General features: G+C 39.2%; 1 protein-coding gene across 2 annotated transcripts in view; it reads left to right on the forward strand.

Moving 5' to 3' along the window:
* hpse2 (heparanase 2) overlaps positions 1 to 16086 on the forward strand; it is a 59848-nt gene extending 43762 nt beyond the window's left edge. Inside the window, exons 7-12 of one of the 2 annotated variants that reach the window (XM_035954943.2) lie at positions 4269 to 4362; positions 5203 to 5309; positions 5400 to 5514; positions 8636 to 8781; positions 10828 to 10974; positions 11670 to 14294. In XM_035954943.2, coding sequence (XP_035810836.2) covers positions 4269 to 4362; positions 5203 to 5309; positions 5400 to 5514; positions 8636 to 8781; positions 10828 to 10974; positions 11670 to 11697 — 637 coding nt within the window. In that variant the 3' untranslated portion in view covers positions 11698 to 14294. Of the gene's footprint in view, positions 1 to 4268; positions 4363 to 5202; positions 5310 to 5399; positions 5515 to 8635; positions 8782 to 10827; positions 10975 to 11669 lie in introns of both variants that reach the window. The other variant, XM_023284935.3, reaches the window with a different exon arrangement.
* Positions 16087 to 19452: the final 3366 nt, after the last annotated feature.

Raw genomic sequence — 19452 nt, forward strand, 5'->3', positions numbered from 1 at the left:
TTATGGAATGAGCATCTTTTAGAGCACTTTAACCCTAAACCAGATATGTTTTTAAGTAGGTTAAATAAATTGATGGAAAGCATTTTTGTCACTCGCTACAAGTGGTTTGTATTCATGCAGAATGCTTTGGGGGATTTTATTTGCTTATGTTTTGATGTATCTAACAAAGAGAATCTTATTTAATGTGCAGCCAACAGTTTCAATGCAAGTTTCTTCAATCGTATCTTCAATTATCTGGAAATTAGTTCCAGTGGAAACTTTGTCATTGACTGGACATCTTTTCTGGACAGAGATATGTCCCTTTTGAGTTATTTTTCCAGTAGCGCTACAGTGAGGTTGCTTTGTGGTTTTGGACAAACATCCACTTCAATCAGACTCTTAACTGCACCTTATAATGAGCTGCTTTACCTGTAGGGGCCCGTGCATGACGAGGGAGTTCAACCCATCAAAAGTGTGTGTGACCAGACAGCTACCAGTTCTAACTGTGAAAATATGAGCGAGAAAAGGGAGCGAGACAAATTTCCCCTTTTCCACAAGAGTTGCTGTTTAAATGCCCCTGGGCAAAAGCACGTAATGTGTGCCTAATTGTTCCAGCAGTGGGGTATTAGTGGTGCGAACATCTGAGTGTGAAGCAAACAAGCAGCCCCCCTCTGCTAACCTCTGTCATAATGAAAGGTGGACTTTAACAAGCTTTGCTTTTGAAAATGAGCACCTCTTGTACTAATTATGGTTGCTTTAAAGGAAATCAGAAGTTTTTCTTGTACTTTCTGTTTCAGGAACATAGATGTTGACGTTGCCACATTATACCCACGTCTTTCTTGGTCCTTGACAGTGGTGTGCCTGTTATTTATAGCTGATGGGAGATAAACGAGATGTTAAAGATTGCTGATCTCTTGGAAACTCACAGAGGGACTATAAATTTATTCTATTTCCAGGAGAAGCTACATATGCTTCTGCTGTTAGTTAATGAATGATTGATTTGATGTAACCTACTGGTCCACATCACAGAACGCTACCTCTCTGCTCACCTCAGATCTCCTGGTAAGTCAGATGCTTGATGCTACATGTGCAGTTTTTACTGTTCTCCACTCAGGATACTCCTCTGCCTCCACTTGTGTCCGATGTTGTGCCAGATAATTTTGTCAGAGAGCCGTCTTTGATGTGGCTCTGCTTCAGACGGAGCTGTGTAAAACAAGCTGACCCAGTGGGTCTTGGTCTAAAAACATTCAGTCACACTGTTGTTCATTTTTGCATTTTATTGGACTCTGGTCAGTCTAGCAGTTAAAGTGTCATGCCAAATGCTGCTTTGAAAAAAATGAAAATTTATGAGCTTTAACTTGAATACCAGACTATGATCCTCTCAATCCTGCTTGAAATACTCAAATAATTGTTTTTGTAAGAATTCTTTGAGGGGGTATCTGAACCAAGAAAAATCCCACAAAGCTTTACTTTTGAGTGAATAAAGTTAATGTTGCTTTCTTACCTGTTACTTTTGTAGATTGTAGCTGAAATTCATACTGATTTCTGGTGTGAGATGCAGCTATTGGAAGTTTTCTTCTAATTTGTTTCCATATATGAGCTGGAATTTCTTTCCCTGGGATCCGCATTGAAGAATTATTGTGAGCTCTCTGCAAAGATGGCAGGATAACCAAATAATTTGTGTGAAGCTATGACTTAACTCGTGCATTGTTTACAATCTGAGGCCAGGAGCCTGGGACTTCTCCAGCTTCAACGAGGCTATGCTCAGATTGCAACACCGCTTCGTCCCACACAGACTTAATTCAGCTCTTTTTTTCCTGCAGTTTTGTTGACCCATCTGTCATTTCAACAGACTTTTACAAAGCAGGTTCAGCAGAGTTTTGACTTTTGTTTTCGAAACATAAGATGCCCCTGTTGTTATGATTACATGGTCTTCTTGTGTAATTACAGTACAATACCCTGGCATTGTCCCTCCTATTTCATTTTACAATTTTAAATAAGAAAAGCGCAGACTATCCTTCTCTGAGTAAATTTCCTGTCATAGTTTGGAGAAAGGAATCTAAACTGGCACACAATTTATTTGTAACTTAATTAAAGATTAAAAAGAGCTGGTCGAACATTTGTTACTTTAAAAATTCTGAAGAAAAACAGCTGCTATGTTTGAGGCAGTTTACCTCTGCATGATGCTTTTAATGTTGCTTTTGTGCATTTACAGTCTATTGTTGGCCATTGTGTATGACATCAGTGTTTATAGTATGTGCAGATAGAGTTTTCCACCATTATTAAGTTAATATCCTTCACCAAATCCAAGTGATTTGCATTTGGATGTTCATGAAATTCTTTATATGTAGTATTTATTCCCATAAACAGAGGTTAGCATTCAAAATCTGCTTCTGTCTGCAAAAAGAAAATGATAAATGTTAAGATAGAAGATCAATTCTAGTGAAATATAGTTCAATTAATGAAAATTACACCACTGAGAGATTATAAAAAGACCCTTTCGACTTCCACTGTCTTTGAATGACTTGATGGAAAATGTTTGAGCAGTAAAATCTTTTACAACCTGTAATGTCATGAAGATCAGTTGGCTAATGAAGCTTCAAATGCCCCATGATGCACCATCTGATTCTGTTATAACGACTAATAAAACCCTCAAATTCCCAATTTTTCTCTCAGATAACTATTGACGTATTCTAATTTGACACAGGATGCTGGAACACTTAAACAAGGGAATGCGTCTTTAACTGCCTCCAGTTGTAACAGTGTTGTGTGTCCTCAGAAATGCTGGTCCTGGTATTTTTCATACTTTTCCACTTAAAAGCTCCAACTGCGTGAAATACAGACTTATTTATTGATAGGCTACAATTTGAAGTAGATATTAGATTCATGCAACAAATGCTCTGAGTTTTTAGTTCTGTTTTTATGACGAGAAAATAAGACATCAGGGTTTTTTATGATACTACAAAAGATGATCCCAAATGTGCGGTTGTTGTCCTCTGTTTCTTGGATTCCTGCAGAAGATTTCTGTCAACCCGCAGGGCGATGCTCCTCAGGACTTTGGCTCGAACTACTTTACCAATAAATTTCCTTCTCATTATGCTCTATTAACGTCATCTCGTATTATCGTCTATCCTTGTGTTTCTATCTGTCACACACAACGAATCACTGATATCTGTGTTGCGCAGTCAATGCTTTCAATTCCTGTCTTATGCAAGACCACATTTCCTCACAGTTGTGGATTATTGGTGCACTAAAGCGTAATTGAATGTGTCAGCCCCCGTTCATCATAGCTTTTGTAGTGAGATCCTATTGTGTCCTATTGAGACCTATGAAAGTTTAGTGGTTTATACTTTTAAAAGTGGAGTTCATAATTAGCCACAACAATTGTGGTGGAGAGTCTCTTCTAGGGTAGTCTCACTTTGCCAGCCCATTCTGTAGAGGATAATAATCTGGCTGCATTTCACTATCATTCTGCCGTGGAGGGGAAAAACCCCACTCTGGCTTGTTTGTATTTCGTGAAACCAATCACAGTCGTCCTGGGCGGGGCTAAGTAAAGGATGTGGCTAAAGGGTTCCCTCAAAATAGTGACAGGGAGAATTGTTTTGGTGTACATTTGCACATTTGGGGAGATGAGAACTGGGATTAAAATGAATAATCTGCCAAAACAAACAAAAAAATAAAGCACGGTCCAAATAATCAGCAAAACTTCTCGTAGCAAATGAAAGGTAGCAGAAGGAAGGATAAAGCTGCTTGAAATGAGTGGCCGATGGCAGAATTAAACCTGCATCCTGCATCCAGTGTCAGACTAATGCTTCTTGCTCCTTTCACAGTAAAATGTCATTTACCTGCACTGTATATGTTATTATAGGACAATACACTAAATGTTTACCAAAGTGTTGAAGACTGAAGGTCCTAGATTTATCATCTGACCAACTATAAAAACAGTAACATGTTTACCTGCATGAAGTACAGAGAGTCTCTGATGGGGAGGGATGTTGTTTTATGAACAAATTGTGAAAGTACTTGATGCAACTTCACCTAAATTTTCATTTAAATGTGCATTTCAGCGGTGGTTTCATTTTATATTAAAAAGTTTCTTCTTTGACCTTGTATTAATACAATGTAAAGTGATTTTAAGGAGACGGGTGAATGTCTGGGTGGATATCAACACCGTATTTTCACCATCTGTGCTGAAAATAAATCATATGTCTGTTCCTCAGATTGTAAATCCATACATAGAGTGTTTCTCTCACAGTGTTTTTCTTGAATTTTTTATTTTTTTTTTACAGTTATTACATGGATGGCAGAGTGAACAAAGCGGAGGACTTCCTGAAAACACGTCTTTTGGACACACTGACAGAGCAGATCACCAAAGTCACCAAGGTACTTAGATTTCCCCTAAAATCTGGAACCTCTGTGATAAATTATCTCAGCTTATATGTAGACTGGGTATATCTGCCACAACTTTTCATATTCTGGGTGGGTTCTATATTACTACTGTAGATATAAAATGAAGTTAATATCCAGTGTCTATTTGCAAGGTCATATTCTGAGCTTTTTCACTATTAAACAGCTTTTACCAGTTTGGACTTCTAGACCACTTTAACCGAAGATATAAAATAATAATAAATTTCGGTCACACTGTATATTTGCATTTCTTTTGAGTTTGCCAAGTTATGGATCGTTCAGCCCTCAGACACTTCTTTTGATGAAGAAGCCACATGTTCAAACCACAACAGTGAGCCCTCAGGGCGAAAGGGTTATGAATGCCATGAAGTAACATATCAGCACTATAGCTGCTGTGGCAAACTTGCTCAGTGCCTCCAAGCAAAAGAAGAAACAACAAAACTTAAATCAGTCAAGGAAAGGCAAGAGAAGTGGGATTCTTCTGTGCCCTCATCGGGTTTTGTGCTCCTGGTATGTGTACATGTGGTTTATTATTCTCTGTGCAACGTGATATTTCTATTTGCTTAGTTAGAACTGTTTTGTTGCCAGATCTAATGTTTTGGTGAATCATTCAATACCACAAAAAAAAAAAAAAACCAAAACATTTACCTGGATTATGCCTAAAAGCTGTTTGATTCTACTGTAATGGTAATCACATTAGAGAGGAAAATGATGCACTGATTTTAAAGACCTTAATGTGAAATGCACAAAATAATATTTACAAAGCTGATCGCAGTGAGGACTTTTTAATAAACCTGCATCCATCATTCGTTGCAGGTGGTGAACGCTCACACTCCTGGTAAGAAGGTGTGGCTCGGTGGACTGGGGCCAGCGTGGGCAGGAGGTATCAATAACCTCTCTGACACATACGCAGCTGGATTTCTGTGAGTGTAACAGTATGTTTCCTTTTTTTTATATCACAACCTAAGACGCTGACAGCACTCCCGATATTCATGTGTTCATGTGTACTCCAGGTGGGTGAACACGCTGGGGATGGCTGCTGTGCAGGGGATTGATGTTGTCTTGCGTCACTCGTTCTTTGACTACGGATACACGCATCTTGTGGACCAGCATTTCAACCCGTTACCCGTGAGTTTCTCTTTTTTTTAGTTTAACAGATGAAGGCCCCAATCATAATAATAAAGATCTGACCTGACCCCTTCCTTTTACGTTCTGGACTCTTCTGTACCAGACCCGATGCCTGGATGTCACCTTTTTCCCGTGGGAGCTATTAGCTGAGATGAAAGGCGTTTAGTGGTGATGAGAGCTTAGACGCGGGGGTGAAATGCCGTGTAACTTTAGCCCGTTATCAGTAGCTCAGGACAGTGTCACTGCTCCCCTCGACCCCCATCATAACTGTGTGCTTCTCTGTGCGGGACAGTCGACCTGATGAGAGATTTGCAACCTGAGATTCTGATACGCAGGCATGTTGGTAAAATAGCCAGCAACACTGTGTGGAATGGAGCCGCTCAATGCCAAGTTCCCCTGTGGTGGAGTCAGAAACATGCAGGCACAGAAATACAAGAAGCTCCATCCAAAATACTGTATTAAATATCTGAAATACACCGTTATTTATATTTGGCTTTGCATGATCAGCATATGAGGGGGAAATTATGTCAACAACACTTAGCATACTTTGGAGGTCATGATGTTTCTGTGTTATTATTAATAATAACAATAATGATGATGCTAATCTATTCTTATAAAAAACATTTTTTAATCTTTTCCTAATGTAACAGTGATCTCATTTCAAGTGTGAAAGAGTGACAAAACGCTATCATGAGCCAAGTTCATAAAAAAGAGTTATTAAATTCATTAAAAAGCATTTACAATAAGCTGGGGCAGAGCAGGGGTGAGAGACTTACAGTAATGACTTGGACAGTAAATCATTGTTCCCACAATAAAGGAAAAACATAATGGAGTCAAGACATGTATCAGACATTTGTTATTATTCTGGATGGATCAGAAATGGCTGCTGCAATGATTATTGGTAACCCCAGTATACCATTTTAACTGCTATTGTTGTTGGGGCTATGAACTGCTCACTTCTGCAAAATCTGACTCTAATTTTTCACAGAAACCCTCATTAGGCCTCTTTGGCAGGAACACACTTATTTATGCTTCACTTCAGCTATAAGATATTAAACAATCAGGAGGGCTTTATATTTCTTCCCTCGTCGCCTCCATTATTTTTCGGAGAATGCCGATCTCCCGCTAGGATCACTATGCTTTTAACATAGTTGGATGTCTGAAGGCTGCACCGGCCTGCCTGCTGCGAGAATTCACTGCAGGGCCAACCTGTCCTCTGCATGGGAAATTTATGACCTGGCCCCTTCCCCTATAGGATAACTCCACCATTGGTAGAATCCACTCAGAGCCCCCAGCCCGCTGAACGACTCAGACCCTTCATCTTTTTCCACACTTATCCCCCTCCTTGTCCTTTCTTTTTGCTTTTTTCTACTATCCAACTCATGCTGCCTTGTGCTATTTTATGTTGTTTTCGCTCCACATATGCCCGCTATCTCTTCCAGAGCTCCTAAATTAAAGATTCAGTCTTCAGTGGGCATAAATTAGTCTGATTGACAGTAAGCAAATATGTATCTGTCTGTAAATAAGACAGAATATTTATTTTCCATATACAAAGCAGGAAAATACGACAATTTAGGCTCTCTTTAATTGCAGCCCCTTCCCCCCATTTTTATTTTTTCTTGCATGTTTTTTTTGTCTTCACTTTCAGCGTTTTCTTTCTTCTTTTTATTATTTTATGAGAGGCCCAATTAGAGCATGAAGAAGATGGAAGATTGTTAACTTCTTTATGGATGTAGGTAAATTAAAAACACTGAAATCATGAATGTCCCCCTTGGTGCAGAAACATAATGGAACCTCATACTTTAATCGCTGAATTCAGAGAGATTAACAGGGTCTCAGTCAGCCAGCCTGACTCTCATTTGTTCTGTTAAGCTAAACACTGAAGGTTAATTGTCATTCGCCTTGTTATCGTGCTATTACCGCAAACTCTCCACAGCTGAGCTTTGAGTGGTGTCTGGTGTATGTTGTGTGCAGGTTGTCTCTCGGTCTGTCGAGGAGGAGAGAGTCAGGAGAAAAACAGCAAGACAGCATTTTGTGCCTCAGCTGGTGATTCTCAGAAAATTTCAGTCTTGTGTCCCGCCAATTCCCGTTCTGGTCAGGGACTCTAGCGCAACCACAGACTAAAATATATCAATTTATTGTTGGTTTTTCTTACATGTGTTTTGAAATCTAATCACAAAGCAAGAGTATAACATCACTCTGGCTATCTTTCACAAACAATTCTCCAGACTCCTATCTGGTCTTTGTTTTATACACTATGTAATAATCATGGATCGTAGCTCTGGCCGTACATTCATCCATCCATCCATCCCTCTGGTCATGGCCAACACGATACTGTTCTATACTGTGCTCTGTTACTTCGATGCCTTGGCAGCAAATTAAGTTAAAGCCTGCGTGGAAAAAAGAAGCCCTTAAATGTTGCCATATGCAGGATTGCATGGGAACTTCCTGAGGAGCACATGTTGTTCTGGGTCTCTCGGAGAGGTGTTGAGTCTGTGTAGCCTATAGAGTGCGACTCAGTATGGTGGACCACTCAACGCCGGCAACAGAAAAACAGCCATTTACGATTTACCGTAATATTTTGGGAGAAATGTCACTTTTAAGACTTGTCAGTTCTGAACGGGTCAGTGGTTGTTAAATACGACGTGCCATGTTATACGGGGACAATCGGGTCCAACTAAACGCTGAATGTCAGAGTGCTCACATGTTTACACTTGATACTTTTGTGGACTGCTTTGTTCACACAGAAGAGCTGCTTTGCTGGCACATTCTTAATCCTCATAGTTTGCGAAACCTAATCTGTTTCTACAATCTCGATGACATATGATGGCTGGATAAACAAAATGGAGATTTTGGCAATATTCACTTTCAGGGAACCTAAAATGCAATATTGCTGTAATAACAAGTCTTTTTCCATTAAAAAAAAAGTGTGTTTGGTTTGAATGTGTTTACAGTTAGCAACAGTTAAATTTTGTCCTTTCCTACCTGCTGACTTTTATATTGTGTCTTTAAACAACCACTTAAATCCTGTTTTGAGGGTTATAATGAGAATATTAACTCGTGTTGTCATTAAAGTAATGCTTAATATGTTTCTCTGTGTGTAATTCTTCTGCCTTTACAGGATTACTGGTTCTCTCTGGTCTTCAAGCGTCTGGTTGGTCCAAGGGTTTTGGGTGTGCGGGTGGCTGGACTGCAGAGGAAACCGCAACCAGGACGAGTCATCCGAGACAAGCTACGCATCTACGCCCACTGTACCAGCTACTACAAGTACATACTACAGCTCAGCTACCTTAGATTAGTTTGTAACCTGCATGAATGCTGGTTTTTTTTCCCCATTTGAATCTGACAGATGACAAAACACTCAACCTTCAGCAAGGCGTAGCAATACTTTGGGAATGTCCTTGAAGATTTCGACAGAAAGCAGACCGCTGCTCTTTAGAAAGGTTCCCGATGTCTTCCTGCAAACACCTGAGGCTCAGTGCCAGGTGGGGAAGAACCAAATCCCCAGCCGGCCCATTTGGCTTCCCATAAATAAGCAGACCGCGGACACCCGCTCATTCACAGCTCAGAGCCTATAAAACTTAACGGGTATCACTTATCAGGTGCGTGGGTTCTGTCTCCTCGCCGTCAAAGAGCCGCTGAAAGGTGTGCCTGGCCTTTATCCCGTCTCGGATTGGCTGGAGGGGGATATCTGAGGGGGAGGGGGAGGGACAATAAGGCAGTCTGTGCCGGGAGCAGATAAAAAGTGCCACCATGGCCTGTTCAAGGTTATCATTTAACCCAGGTCAGCGGCTGTCAGCACCAGGCTAGACTTACGGCCTTACTCTAGACAGGTCTCGTTTACAGGTGGAGCATCTCTTAGAAAATCGTGGAGCGCTGCACAGATAGATGCTCGATAAACGGGCAGGAGTTGCATAACAAACGACACACACTCAAATATTTCAGATAGTTTTCAACAAGTGGACTCACTCGCTCGGTATGTATGGTGAATATGGGGGGAAAAAACTCACGGCATGCAGTGGGGGTTCAGCCCAACTCAAGACGTCAATCAGCCCGTATCATCAGACAGTAAAGCACTAAAGAGTCTCAAATCCAAAGCCACTTCAGCTGACATTATTTCTGCCAATTTGTGGTTTTACACAGTCGATTCTTAAGTGACCAAACCATTGTAGTCGTGCTTGTTTGACTGTATTGTCTTGGAAAGCACAGAATATAAATGTATCCAAGCACTCGGTGGTTTGAAAAGTCCTTTCAGATTAGATATTTGATTTTCACTGCCCTTTTACCCCTTTTCGTGGTTTGCATAGTGTTTCTTTTTTCCTGCGATGCTCCAACATCAAACAGCACAGACACATGTTTATGTTCATGATTTGGATCTCTAAGAGCCTCATCATTTGAAAGGCTTCAGAGATCTTTATCTCTCCCTCCATCTAAGCATCTGATCTATCACTCTGAAAAGTGGTATAATATATTGAATATTAGGAGTTTTTCGGCGTAATGTGCCCACAAGAACGCTGAACCGAGATAGCTTTGATGATATGAGATGCTGGAGGTGGTAACCGGGAGAGATGTCTACCAGACCATTTAGCTCTGGCTGTAAACACCAGGCCTGACATGTGGTATTCACTACAGCTGTGTTGTCTTTGTGCTCATATCTGGGCCCTTATTAGATTTGATCATGTTTGTCTTATCTGTCTCGGTTAGTTATTTACCTTCGGCCAGTATTCCTATTAAGTCGTGTCCCCAGTGCTTTCCCCTAAGGAGAGGGACTCAAACACTGTTGTCTGTGTAACTCAAGAAGTCTTGCCCTTTGTGTTCACACCCTTCATCTGACCCTGAACCACACAGGTTTTAATATTGGATACAGTAGAAGTGAAGCGGGGTTTTGCGTCGGGTAGCCTTTATTGAGATGATAAAGTTGAATGTGGTTTGATATGATTTTTGCTAAACACGGATGATGAGTTTTTAAGCAATGATGAATGCTAGGTTGTTGTCTGAAGGAGTTCTCTTATTGAGCATGCTTTATTTTGCTGTATTAATTTTCGGCAAGCCTTTTGATCCAGATTAGATCAAGGACGTGGTTTTATCCTGTTACTATATTAGAGAGAAATATCAAAGAGTAGCTTCTCTTTGTAGTCATCTCTAATTATAGAGAATTTTATTCAATATGGCAATGTAATATATGATAAATCCCCGTTAACAGATGTGGAGAGGAGCCTTTTTTATTTTCTTGCCGTGTCCTGATGGTCCTTTCTGAACGTGAAGGAATATTATTGTAGTGCTTGGTTTTTTAAATTATGATTTTTTTAACAGCCATAACTATGTGAGAGGGTCCATAACAATCTACATCATCAACCTGCATCGATCGAGAAAGAAAATCAAGTTGGCGGGAACGTTACGGAACAAGACCGTCCATCAGTACCTGCTGCAACCCTACGGCACTGATGGACTCAAAGCCAAGTCAGTATCCCTCACTGTACTACTCTCTGTTTCATACACATGAACACATATGCACAGACATATACACTACAGTGTAAAGTTTGGAAGCATCTTCGAGTTTCTGTTCACAATGTCTTTCTTAAAAACCAGTATGAATTCTATGGATTTTGAGATGTATTTACTGCACGATCAGACTTTGTTTTCATTGATATGCAACATTTTCCTCCGTTTACCTTTAAGTATACATTGGTGTTACCAGATAATTGCTGAATAACTGTTAGCATAAGACAAGATGGACTTAGTTTTAGGGTTGAGAAGATTCACAAGAGTCACAACTTCAGTGCAAAAGTAAAAAACAAATCACAGTTTGCATTATTCACTTTAGTTTTTTGGCTTTTGAGAATTTGTACACAAAAATCCCAATAAATCTCAGCTGTGTCCATATCTCTGTAACTACCACAGAAATGGCTAGACAGAAACACCTGAGCAAAGAAACAAGATTACAGATACAAATACTTGATAATTATAGTAAAAATGTATTCTAATGAGTGACTATATCATAATCATGTTTATTTTGTTGCAAAGTATACCAGTGAAACTATGATTTTTTTTTTGTACAAATCTGGTCTTTCTTTACACTTTTTGCCTGTAGTGTACATGCATGCCAGATCTGAATAATTTTTTTCTTCTAAAACAACACTGTGATCTTCTTATAGAGTATCCTGGTCCATTACTATACGCTGATGGAACAAGACAAATGTACTGCTGAGAGACCCAGGTTATATCAACTGCACAAGCTTACCAATCCTAATATTGCTCATATAAAATAAACAAAATGAAAGACCCCAAATCTTTTTTTCCTCTGAAGATGAAAACCTTGATAGTAGCTGTTTTCATAAAGTAATTACTTTGTGCTAAAAGTCTGAAAAACATTGACACGAGGAAAAAGGAAAATGAGAACTTTCTGGGTCTGAATTTAATAAGGTGTTAAACATAGGTCCTCCGTAAAGCTGCGGTAAATAACTTTAATTGAACGTTTTAGGAACATAAGGTGAGATTTATGCCCAGCCAGCTTAATGGGTGACTACCGCAGTACAAAACACGCAAATATACGCTTGCATGCAGTTACTACATCTTGTTTTGATTGAAATCAGGCTGTACTAATACTAATAAAAGTTAATAAAGCAGAAGATAAATGCTAAACCTCTTTTGTCCTTTGTCAGTTAAGACTAGTTGCTAATTTATTATGCATTATTTATTATATGGAGCCCTTCACAAAGTCTTCGTTTGAATTCCTTTTTTTATTAGCCTTCAACAGATGTTTTATTAACACATTTTTCATTTTTTACCTATTCCATTTTACCTCTCAATGCTGTCCTCAATGTAACTCTCCCATCTATGATATATTGCAGTCTATGTAACAAGATAATTTAATTCCTATTTCCTCAAAATGTCTTTTAAAATAAAAGGTTTATGGTTTCAGTCTCGGACGCTCTCCTCTGAGCCTCTTGGCCTGTTATTCTGACTCAGACTTAAGCCTCAAATCCTGGAATAACAGCCTAATGACCCGGGACTGTGTGTGCATGTGTGTGTCTGTCTGTCTTTGTGTTACATGATACCTACATTCGGCCTTAATAGAGGCTGAGGCATGATCCTTTCAATAACAGCGTAATGATGGAGGATGTTTTAGGTGTTAGAACAGGACTGCGAGGCAATTAATAGGAGAGCAAGTTAACGATGGGCCTTTTTCTGGCATTAAGTGCTTTCCTTTACCACAGGCAGCGCAGGGAGACTTATTTAGCAGCACCAGATGTCTATAAATTTGTGTGAGTAGTGGGACTTTTTAAGGTATTCAGGCCGAGGGAAGGCTTTGAGCGGTTTAGTTTGATGCATTATTTGTCCTTATTAACCATAATTTTATTTGATATTTTATTGAATTTATGGGAATTTTTAGTCCCTTTATTACCTGACATTATTGTGAACTTTACAATGTTGCAGGAAAAACTGATTACAGCAGCACCTGAAAGTTGAAAAGTTGAGCTGTTAGAGGTAACATTGGCTTTCTTTGGAACGTGACTTATTATGTTACATTTCACATTTGCTGATAGTTAAAATGAATCATGCATGGATAAAGATAAAATATGTAAATTGAAAAAATTGTAAAAGTTATTCTCAAAAAAATAATGCAGCAGGAATATATTACAAAACCTCCTGCTGGATTTAGTAAATTTCTGTTGATTATTATGCAAACTTTTTTTGATAATTACCCTTGTACTTATCCTATTATCCATTTGTAAAAGTATGCACATTGCACCTTGACTTACAAGTGTGCTGTGTTAAAGCAACTCTTAAAAAACTATTACGGCTATAAAATGAGGTCATGTTAGGAGATAAAAGAAAGAAAAGGAGCTAATTGCCATTTTTACTAGTTTTTACAAACACCTGGCAGGTGGCTGCACATTCTGTTTGTCTGTGCAAAGAGAGTAGAGAGATAATAAGTTTTATTTTTGCATTTATAGCTAGTGAAGACTGCATTGGTCTTGGACACAATTAGAAAAGCAGCATTTTTCAATTAGGTCGCATATCTAGTTTCAAATCTTCTTCAGTGCCAAAGCAAAACTAAAAAGAAAACATTTTTAAGACCCAAGTTAACGAATTTTATTTTTGCATCATGAGATATTGTTGAAGATAGATTGAGTTATAGCAAACTGTATCTCAGGAAACAATTGTTTTAAGGAAAGTGACAAGTCAAATTCTATCAACATAATATTTTAATGAATTGTTTTTGGAAACCATGTTCCAAATACGTTAGAAATCATTTTTGCAGCTCTGTTATTGTTACTGCAAGGAGCAGCAGCAGTGATTGTGGCTGAAATTTTTTTCTTTGCTTTAGGCATCAAGTTTCAATCCAGGCAGTTCCACTCAAAATGTCAGGTGTTATGTCTGTGTAGTTGTTTAATTGCAAAATTGTAACAGCAGCACCCCCAAGTGTTCAACCAGCAGAGTCATAATCCTGACTGCAACTGCAGGAAATTATTCAGATTCTCTGTCTTTGAGGTGTAAAGCCTCGTTTTTCTCCATTTTTATGTGCCAGAAGGCAGGTGAGGAGCAAAATCAGAAGTTTGTGAAGTTTGGTGATGAAACTGAAGCACACTGAGGAAGGAGAGTCTGTATTTCCTGCCTTCTTCTCTTCGCAGACATGTCCAGCTGAATGGGGAGAAGCTGCTCATGGTGGACAATGAGACCTTCCCGGAGCTGAAGCCTAAGACACTGAGGGCTGGAAGGACAATAGCGATGCCGCCCATGACCATAGGCTTTTATGTCATCAAAAACATTAACGCATACGCCTGTCGAAGATAACACTGACCCTTCAGTCCCAGGATATATGGGTATGATCTACTAAACCACCAATCATCTGCCAGTTTGACTTTAAAACAACCAGAGCACCACTTTCTGAAGATTTTTGTGTCTCGTGCAAGGACTCTTTAGTGGAGTGGACACTTGAATGCAGCAAAGTTCTCTGGTTAAACAAAAGCTTTTTAAACTTTTATTTCAGTGGTAATATTTAAACCACTCACTGCCAAATAACAAACAAACCCGGTTCTTCCCTTGTTCTCTCTGTTCCAACAAAGACTTGCCCACGACACATATGAAGGGCTGCACTGAACACTTTCTGTTTCTTTACACCAGCAATTAATCAAAAGCTACAAGGGAAGACTACAAGACTTGGACAAAGAATGTTTTGTGCCTTCATGGAGGAAGTTTTGTAGCTACAGAAAGACGATATCAAAAAAAGTCTTTGACCCGATGAAGCTATATTTTCCTTTCTTTGATTGTCAGACCAAGTTTTTATTTTTTGCCTGATCTTTCACTGACCTACAAAGAATAGGGGGGAAATGCATTTCTGGAGCATTTACAAGTCAGCTTCACTTTGACTTGATCCTTTCCACAAAGAGAAAAAAGCTGCGGTATGTCCAAGCTTGGACTAACCACGTGCTGCATATGTGTGTTTGTGTGTGCGTGTGTTTTACTGATAAAGCTACTGATATGTCTGTTACGTCTGTTGGACGTGCCACTAAATGTCTTCTCTCGCCAAATCAAGTGGCTTACATTGAAAAGAAGTTTCTTTGGAGGGCTGTTTTTTGTGTGTTTATGTGTATCTCTGTGCTTTTGTGCTGCACTTGTCGTTTTAACTGCAGAGTACGATTAGCCAGGATGTGCTGTTTTTTTTGCAGTGATACAAAGCTAAAGAACAATGTGAACCCGTCCATCACATCACCACGAAAAATCTGGATTTTCCTACAGATTCAACAATTCAAAAAATTCCCATGTGCATTATTACATATCTTACTGTCTCTTTCATGAGATCCTACGTTTTATAATCCTTTAATGCTGCTAGGTTTCTTTTGTACTAAATATACATTATATATTTTACATTATTTTGTACAGGTTTACTGTCATATATTTTTAGATTATGTATTGTACATAAAAAAGGAAAAGTGATTTAAGCTTGATATTTTTACTTACAAGCAGTATACACCTAATTTATATAATGAAATGCTTTGTTTTTATATTTCTATTTTGAAAGCTGTTAATGGTACTAATGCTCCAAATCTGAGGCAAAATCCCAAATAACTGTAAGAATGTCTCAGCTAAAAAAGGGAATGACCAAGTAACTGTGCAAAGGTGCAAATGGTGGTGGGTGTAATTGAAGGGCATACGGCGCACATCGTTTTTTGCAAGAAAAAGGATTTCACACCTGCATTTACTTTAGTTTTATTTTGTAATATCTTAACCCTGTTATTTAAAGACGGCCTTGTTATTTACTAGACAAAAACCACACGGTGAGTAGAAAACTTGCCTGGAGAGATTCGGTTATGTTACTTATTTTGTGCTCTGAGCTGACAGGAGTAAGAACAAACAGGTTGAGGCTCTTACATGGTGAAAGAAGAAGAGCAGGTTCATTGTCTCAATATGTTAAATATAAAGAATATTTGTCTTCTGAATGTGTTTATAGTTAATGTAGAGATGTCCATATTTCTTTTGGAGAGCATTATTTTAATATGTAAAGTCTGCCTATATTATTTTTTGCTAAAAAGAAGTTTATGTTGATAATAAACATGTACAAATACATTCAAAGTTGTATTTGCCCTGTATGTCAGTAAAAATCACAAATTCCTCATGGTACAATCGACAGTCAAGCAAAGGAATGTACTCAGACATAAGTTTGTCAACAGGCCAGACTCCATTCAACTCTACACTGTAAACTCACTGTGCCGCATAAAAAAAGAGGATTTGGTAGTAAATTCTACTTCTGTTTAAACTGCTAAGTAACTTCATGTGAATTCACATTGAGCTGTGAAACCAGAGTCTGTGATAAAAGAACATGAGAAGATTTGATTTATACTCTCACAAAGAAAAGAAGAAATACCCTCGAACGCAGAAGCCATAAAAAAAAAAAAAGCCAAATTCTTGCAGCAACTGGAATAAGGTAACAAAGTATTAAATGTACCATTGTTGATGCGCTCACACTCACTCATTCTTACGCGCACTGTTCGGCCCCAGATGTTGAAGCAGCTGGAGTGAGTCTTTGTAGTGGGAAGAGTGCTGTCTTGTCACTGCAAGAGGCAACTGATGATGGGAAACATAAAGGCAGGATGGGCTCAACTTTAAGACCTCAGCTTGAGCTGAGACAGACTCAACCTGAGCAACACTGCTGAGGCACTGATAACTGAGACATTCTTGGAAGGCCCATGTAGAAGAGAAAAGAAGGGTTTGATCTTGAGGGTCCTTTGGCTTAAACGCTCATTTTTCAGGTGCCTTCGGTTTCTCCTGCACGAACCCGGCACAGAAACGCTGCCCTGCCGTGTTTCCTGCGCTGATGTTTCATGACAGTGAGTAGTTAACACTGGCGGCCCTTCAAGAGCCGTGATCCAAAGCATGTACCTTTAATTATATTTTTGTTTTAAGTTCCATTCATGCGAAATCGGCTCTTGCTTTCATGTAAGAAGCAGAAATGTTTGGTCTCAGAAATGAACTTCAGGAACAGTCTCTTTTCACATGTGGTTCATTTTAAACCGGCCAACATTGTTGACATGTAAGAATCAAACCAGACTTGTTAACACCTGGCCCATTACATCTGGGCTCCTTTGAGGAGGAAAATATCATTCATTGTACAAAGGTGGTTATACATATCTGCACATTTAGATGCATAACATTATTGAAACCCCAGTGAGAAAGAGCAGGCATGCTAAGGTAGAGGAAGATAAGTGGCTTGAACTGGGCTGCACTCACTCTAGAAAATTGCTTGAAATCAGTTGTCAGTGTGAGTTTAAATTATTCTTAGATCATCTATAGACCGATGTGCATCACTTCCTCTGACAAAATCTAATTGTGTTGTGATTTAGGAGGACTGCACCGTGTCTGGCCACTTCTGCGTGACAGTCTTCTTAGTGGAGGGTAACTGCTACCCAGGCCCACCTAACACTGTTTATACTCACTGATCCATTTTGAGACATGCAAGGCCCCCTTGCCCTGTTAGCAAACACTGAGGATTTCATGATGTTTACTCTGTATATACAGGAGTCAGCTTAAATAAGACTTCCATGAATGCTGGATCCCCAGAAAACTGATGGACTAGATTAGACTCTGGCCCGCATCGAAGAACTCTCGGCATTTTGGGCCATTTTGACCCAAGCAACGTTAATGAAACATAAATATTTATGTTACTATGAGGTTTCTTTGCTCCACTCAGAAGCCAAGCATACAGTCTGTGCAGAATATTGTAACGCAGATTTGTAGAAGCCATCAAAACATTCGCTGAGAAACGGCCTGCTGTTTGGTGACTGTGTGTTTGTATATATGTAGTTTATATGTAATGTGCAGTGCTCTCCAAAAGTTTTAGGCAGAAACACTAAGGATGCTTTGATACATTTTGTTTTATTTTCAAAACATAGGACTGGACATTACCAGACATAACATGGAAAAATGTACATAGGATGGGGCAGGATGGTTTTGCTTGCAATTATGTGTTTTGTGTGTATGTGTGTGTGTGTGTCTGCAGCTCTATTCAAAGTGGAGGGAAGAACACACACATACACAGCTGGGTGACAAATCAAAGGCCAAACGCAATGAATGTAAAAGCTTCCACACAGGTGCACTGCATGGCACAACCACCATCAAACCGTGCTCTGTGTACACAAAAATGCTGACCAGGCCCAGTTGGCTCGAGTCTTGCATCAAGATGGCGAGATGAAAAGATCCGATCGACCCCGAAACAGGGTTCACCTCTTCTGGATGGCAGAAGTCCCAGCCACGGAGACCTCCCGACTGGCCGGCATCTGATGTTTTCATAAATATTGCCATGAGTGTGGGGGAAAAAAAGAAAAGGGGCACATCAAAACAATATTTGGTGCAACCACAATATGCCTTTAAAAGAGCTCTAATTGTTTAATGTGTCTAGCAAATTAACATTTTTCTTCAGGGCATTTATGCTCTGTTGGTTGCTTCATCTGACCCCAGATGGACTCCTTCATGTTGAGATGAGGACTCTGTGGGGGTCATATCATCTGCTGCAGGATTTCTTGATCTTCTTGTGGTAGATTACATTGTTCTTTATGACTTACTGGCTGAATATTTACAGTTGTCATGCTGCATGTCTCAGCAAAACGTAAAATATGAAGTTCACTCTGGCCAACTAACAGCATTAGTGTTATTCAGGAAACTAATCATGTCTTGTTATCAGTATATAAAAAAAAGCTTGAATAAACTTAAAGCATTAAGCTGATGGGAAAACAGATGAATTTCTTAGGTCAGCCAGTTTAAAAACTCCAACACACTTGGTCATTTTTAAAGTGTAGTAACCTTCTGGCAACAGGCTTGCCATTAGCAGCTTAGTATTCCAAGGTTCTGATACATAGCGGTCAACCTTTGGCAAATTTGTAATGAGGTGTTTTTTTATGCATTTCAGATTTGTGACAAACTTTGTGGTAAAACTTATGGCAGATTGGCAGCAATTTTGTCACAAATCATTTTCTTAATTTTTTTTTGTTGTAGTTTTTATAACTTTTCAAGAGTGAATCTCTTGGTATGCAGTGGTTTGCACTGTTCCCTCACAAAAAAAATCCCCCCTACGCCTATATTAGTTTCCTCTGAGTATTATGACTTGATCCCACAGTCCCCAGACAGACATAGTGGGTTAAATGGTGATTCTAAATTGGCCATAGATGTCAATGTTGGTCTGTGTCTGTGTCTTGGTCGTGCACAATGAACGGCTGCTGACCCCGTCTCTCTGTGTAAACTTAAAGTGGGATAATGGTTGAACCTTTCCATGAAGTAATCCAACAGTCCACTTTACTGCAAATCTAATTTGCACATGAAAATATGATCTTGCTGCAAATTTGGGGCAACATTGCCAAAGGTTCACCACAGCTATTTTTTCAGAGACCTAAAATTGTTGTAAGGCTGATTTCATTTGATTAAATTAGAGGTTTTGTTAAA

The sequence above is a fragment of the Amphiprion ocellaris genome, chromosome 16 (genome assembly GCF_022539595.1).
Source record: "Amphiprion ocellaris isolate individual 3 ecotype Okinawa chromosome 16, ASM2253959v1, whole genome shotgun sequence".
NCBI lineage: Eukaryota > Metazoa > Chordata > Actinopteri > Pomacentridae > Amphiprion > Amphiprion ocellaris.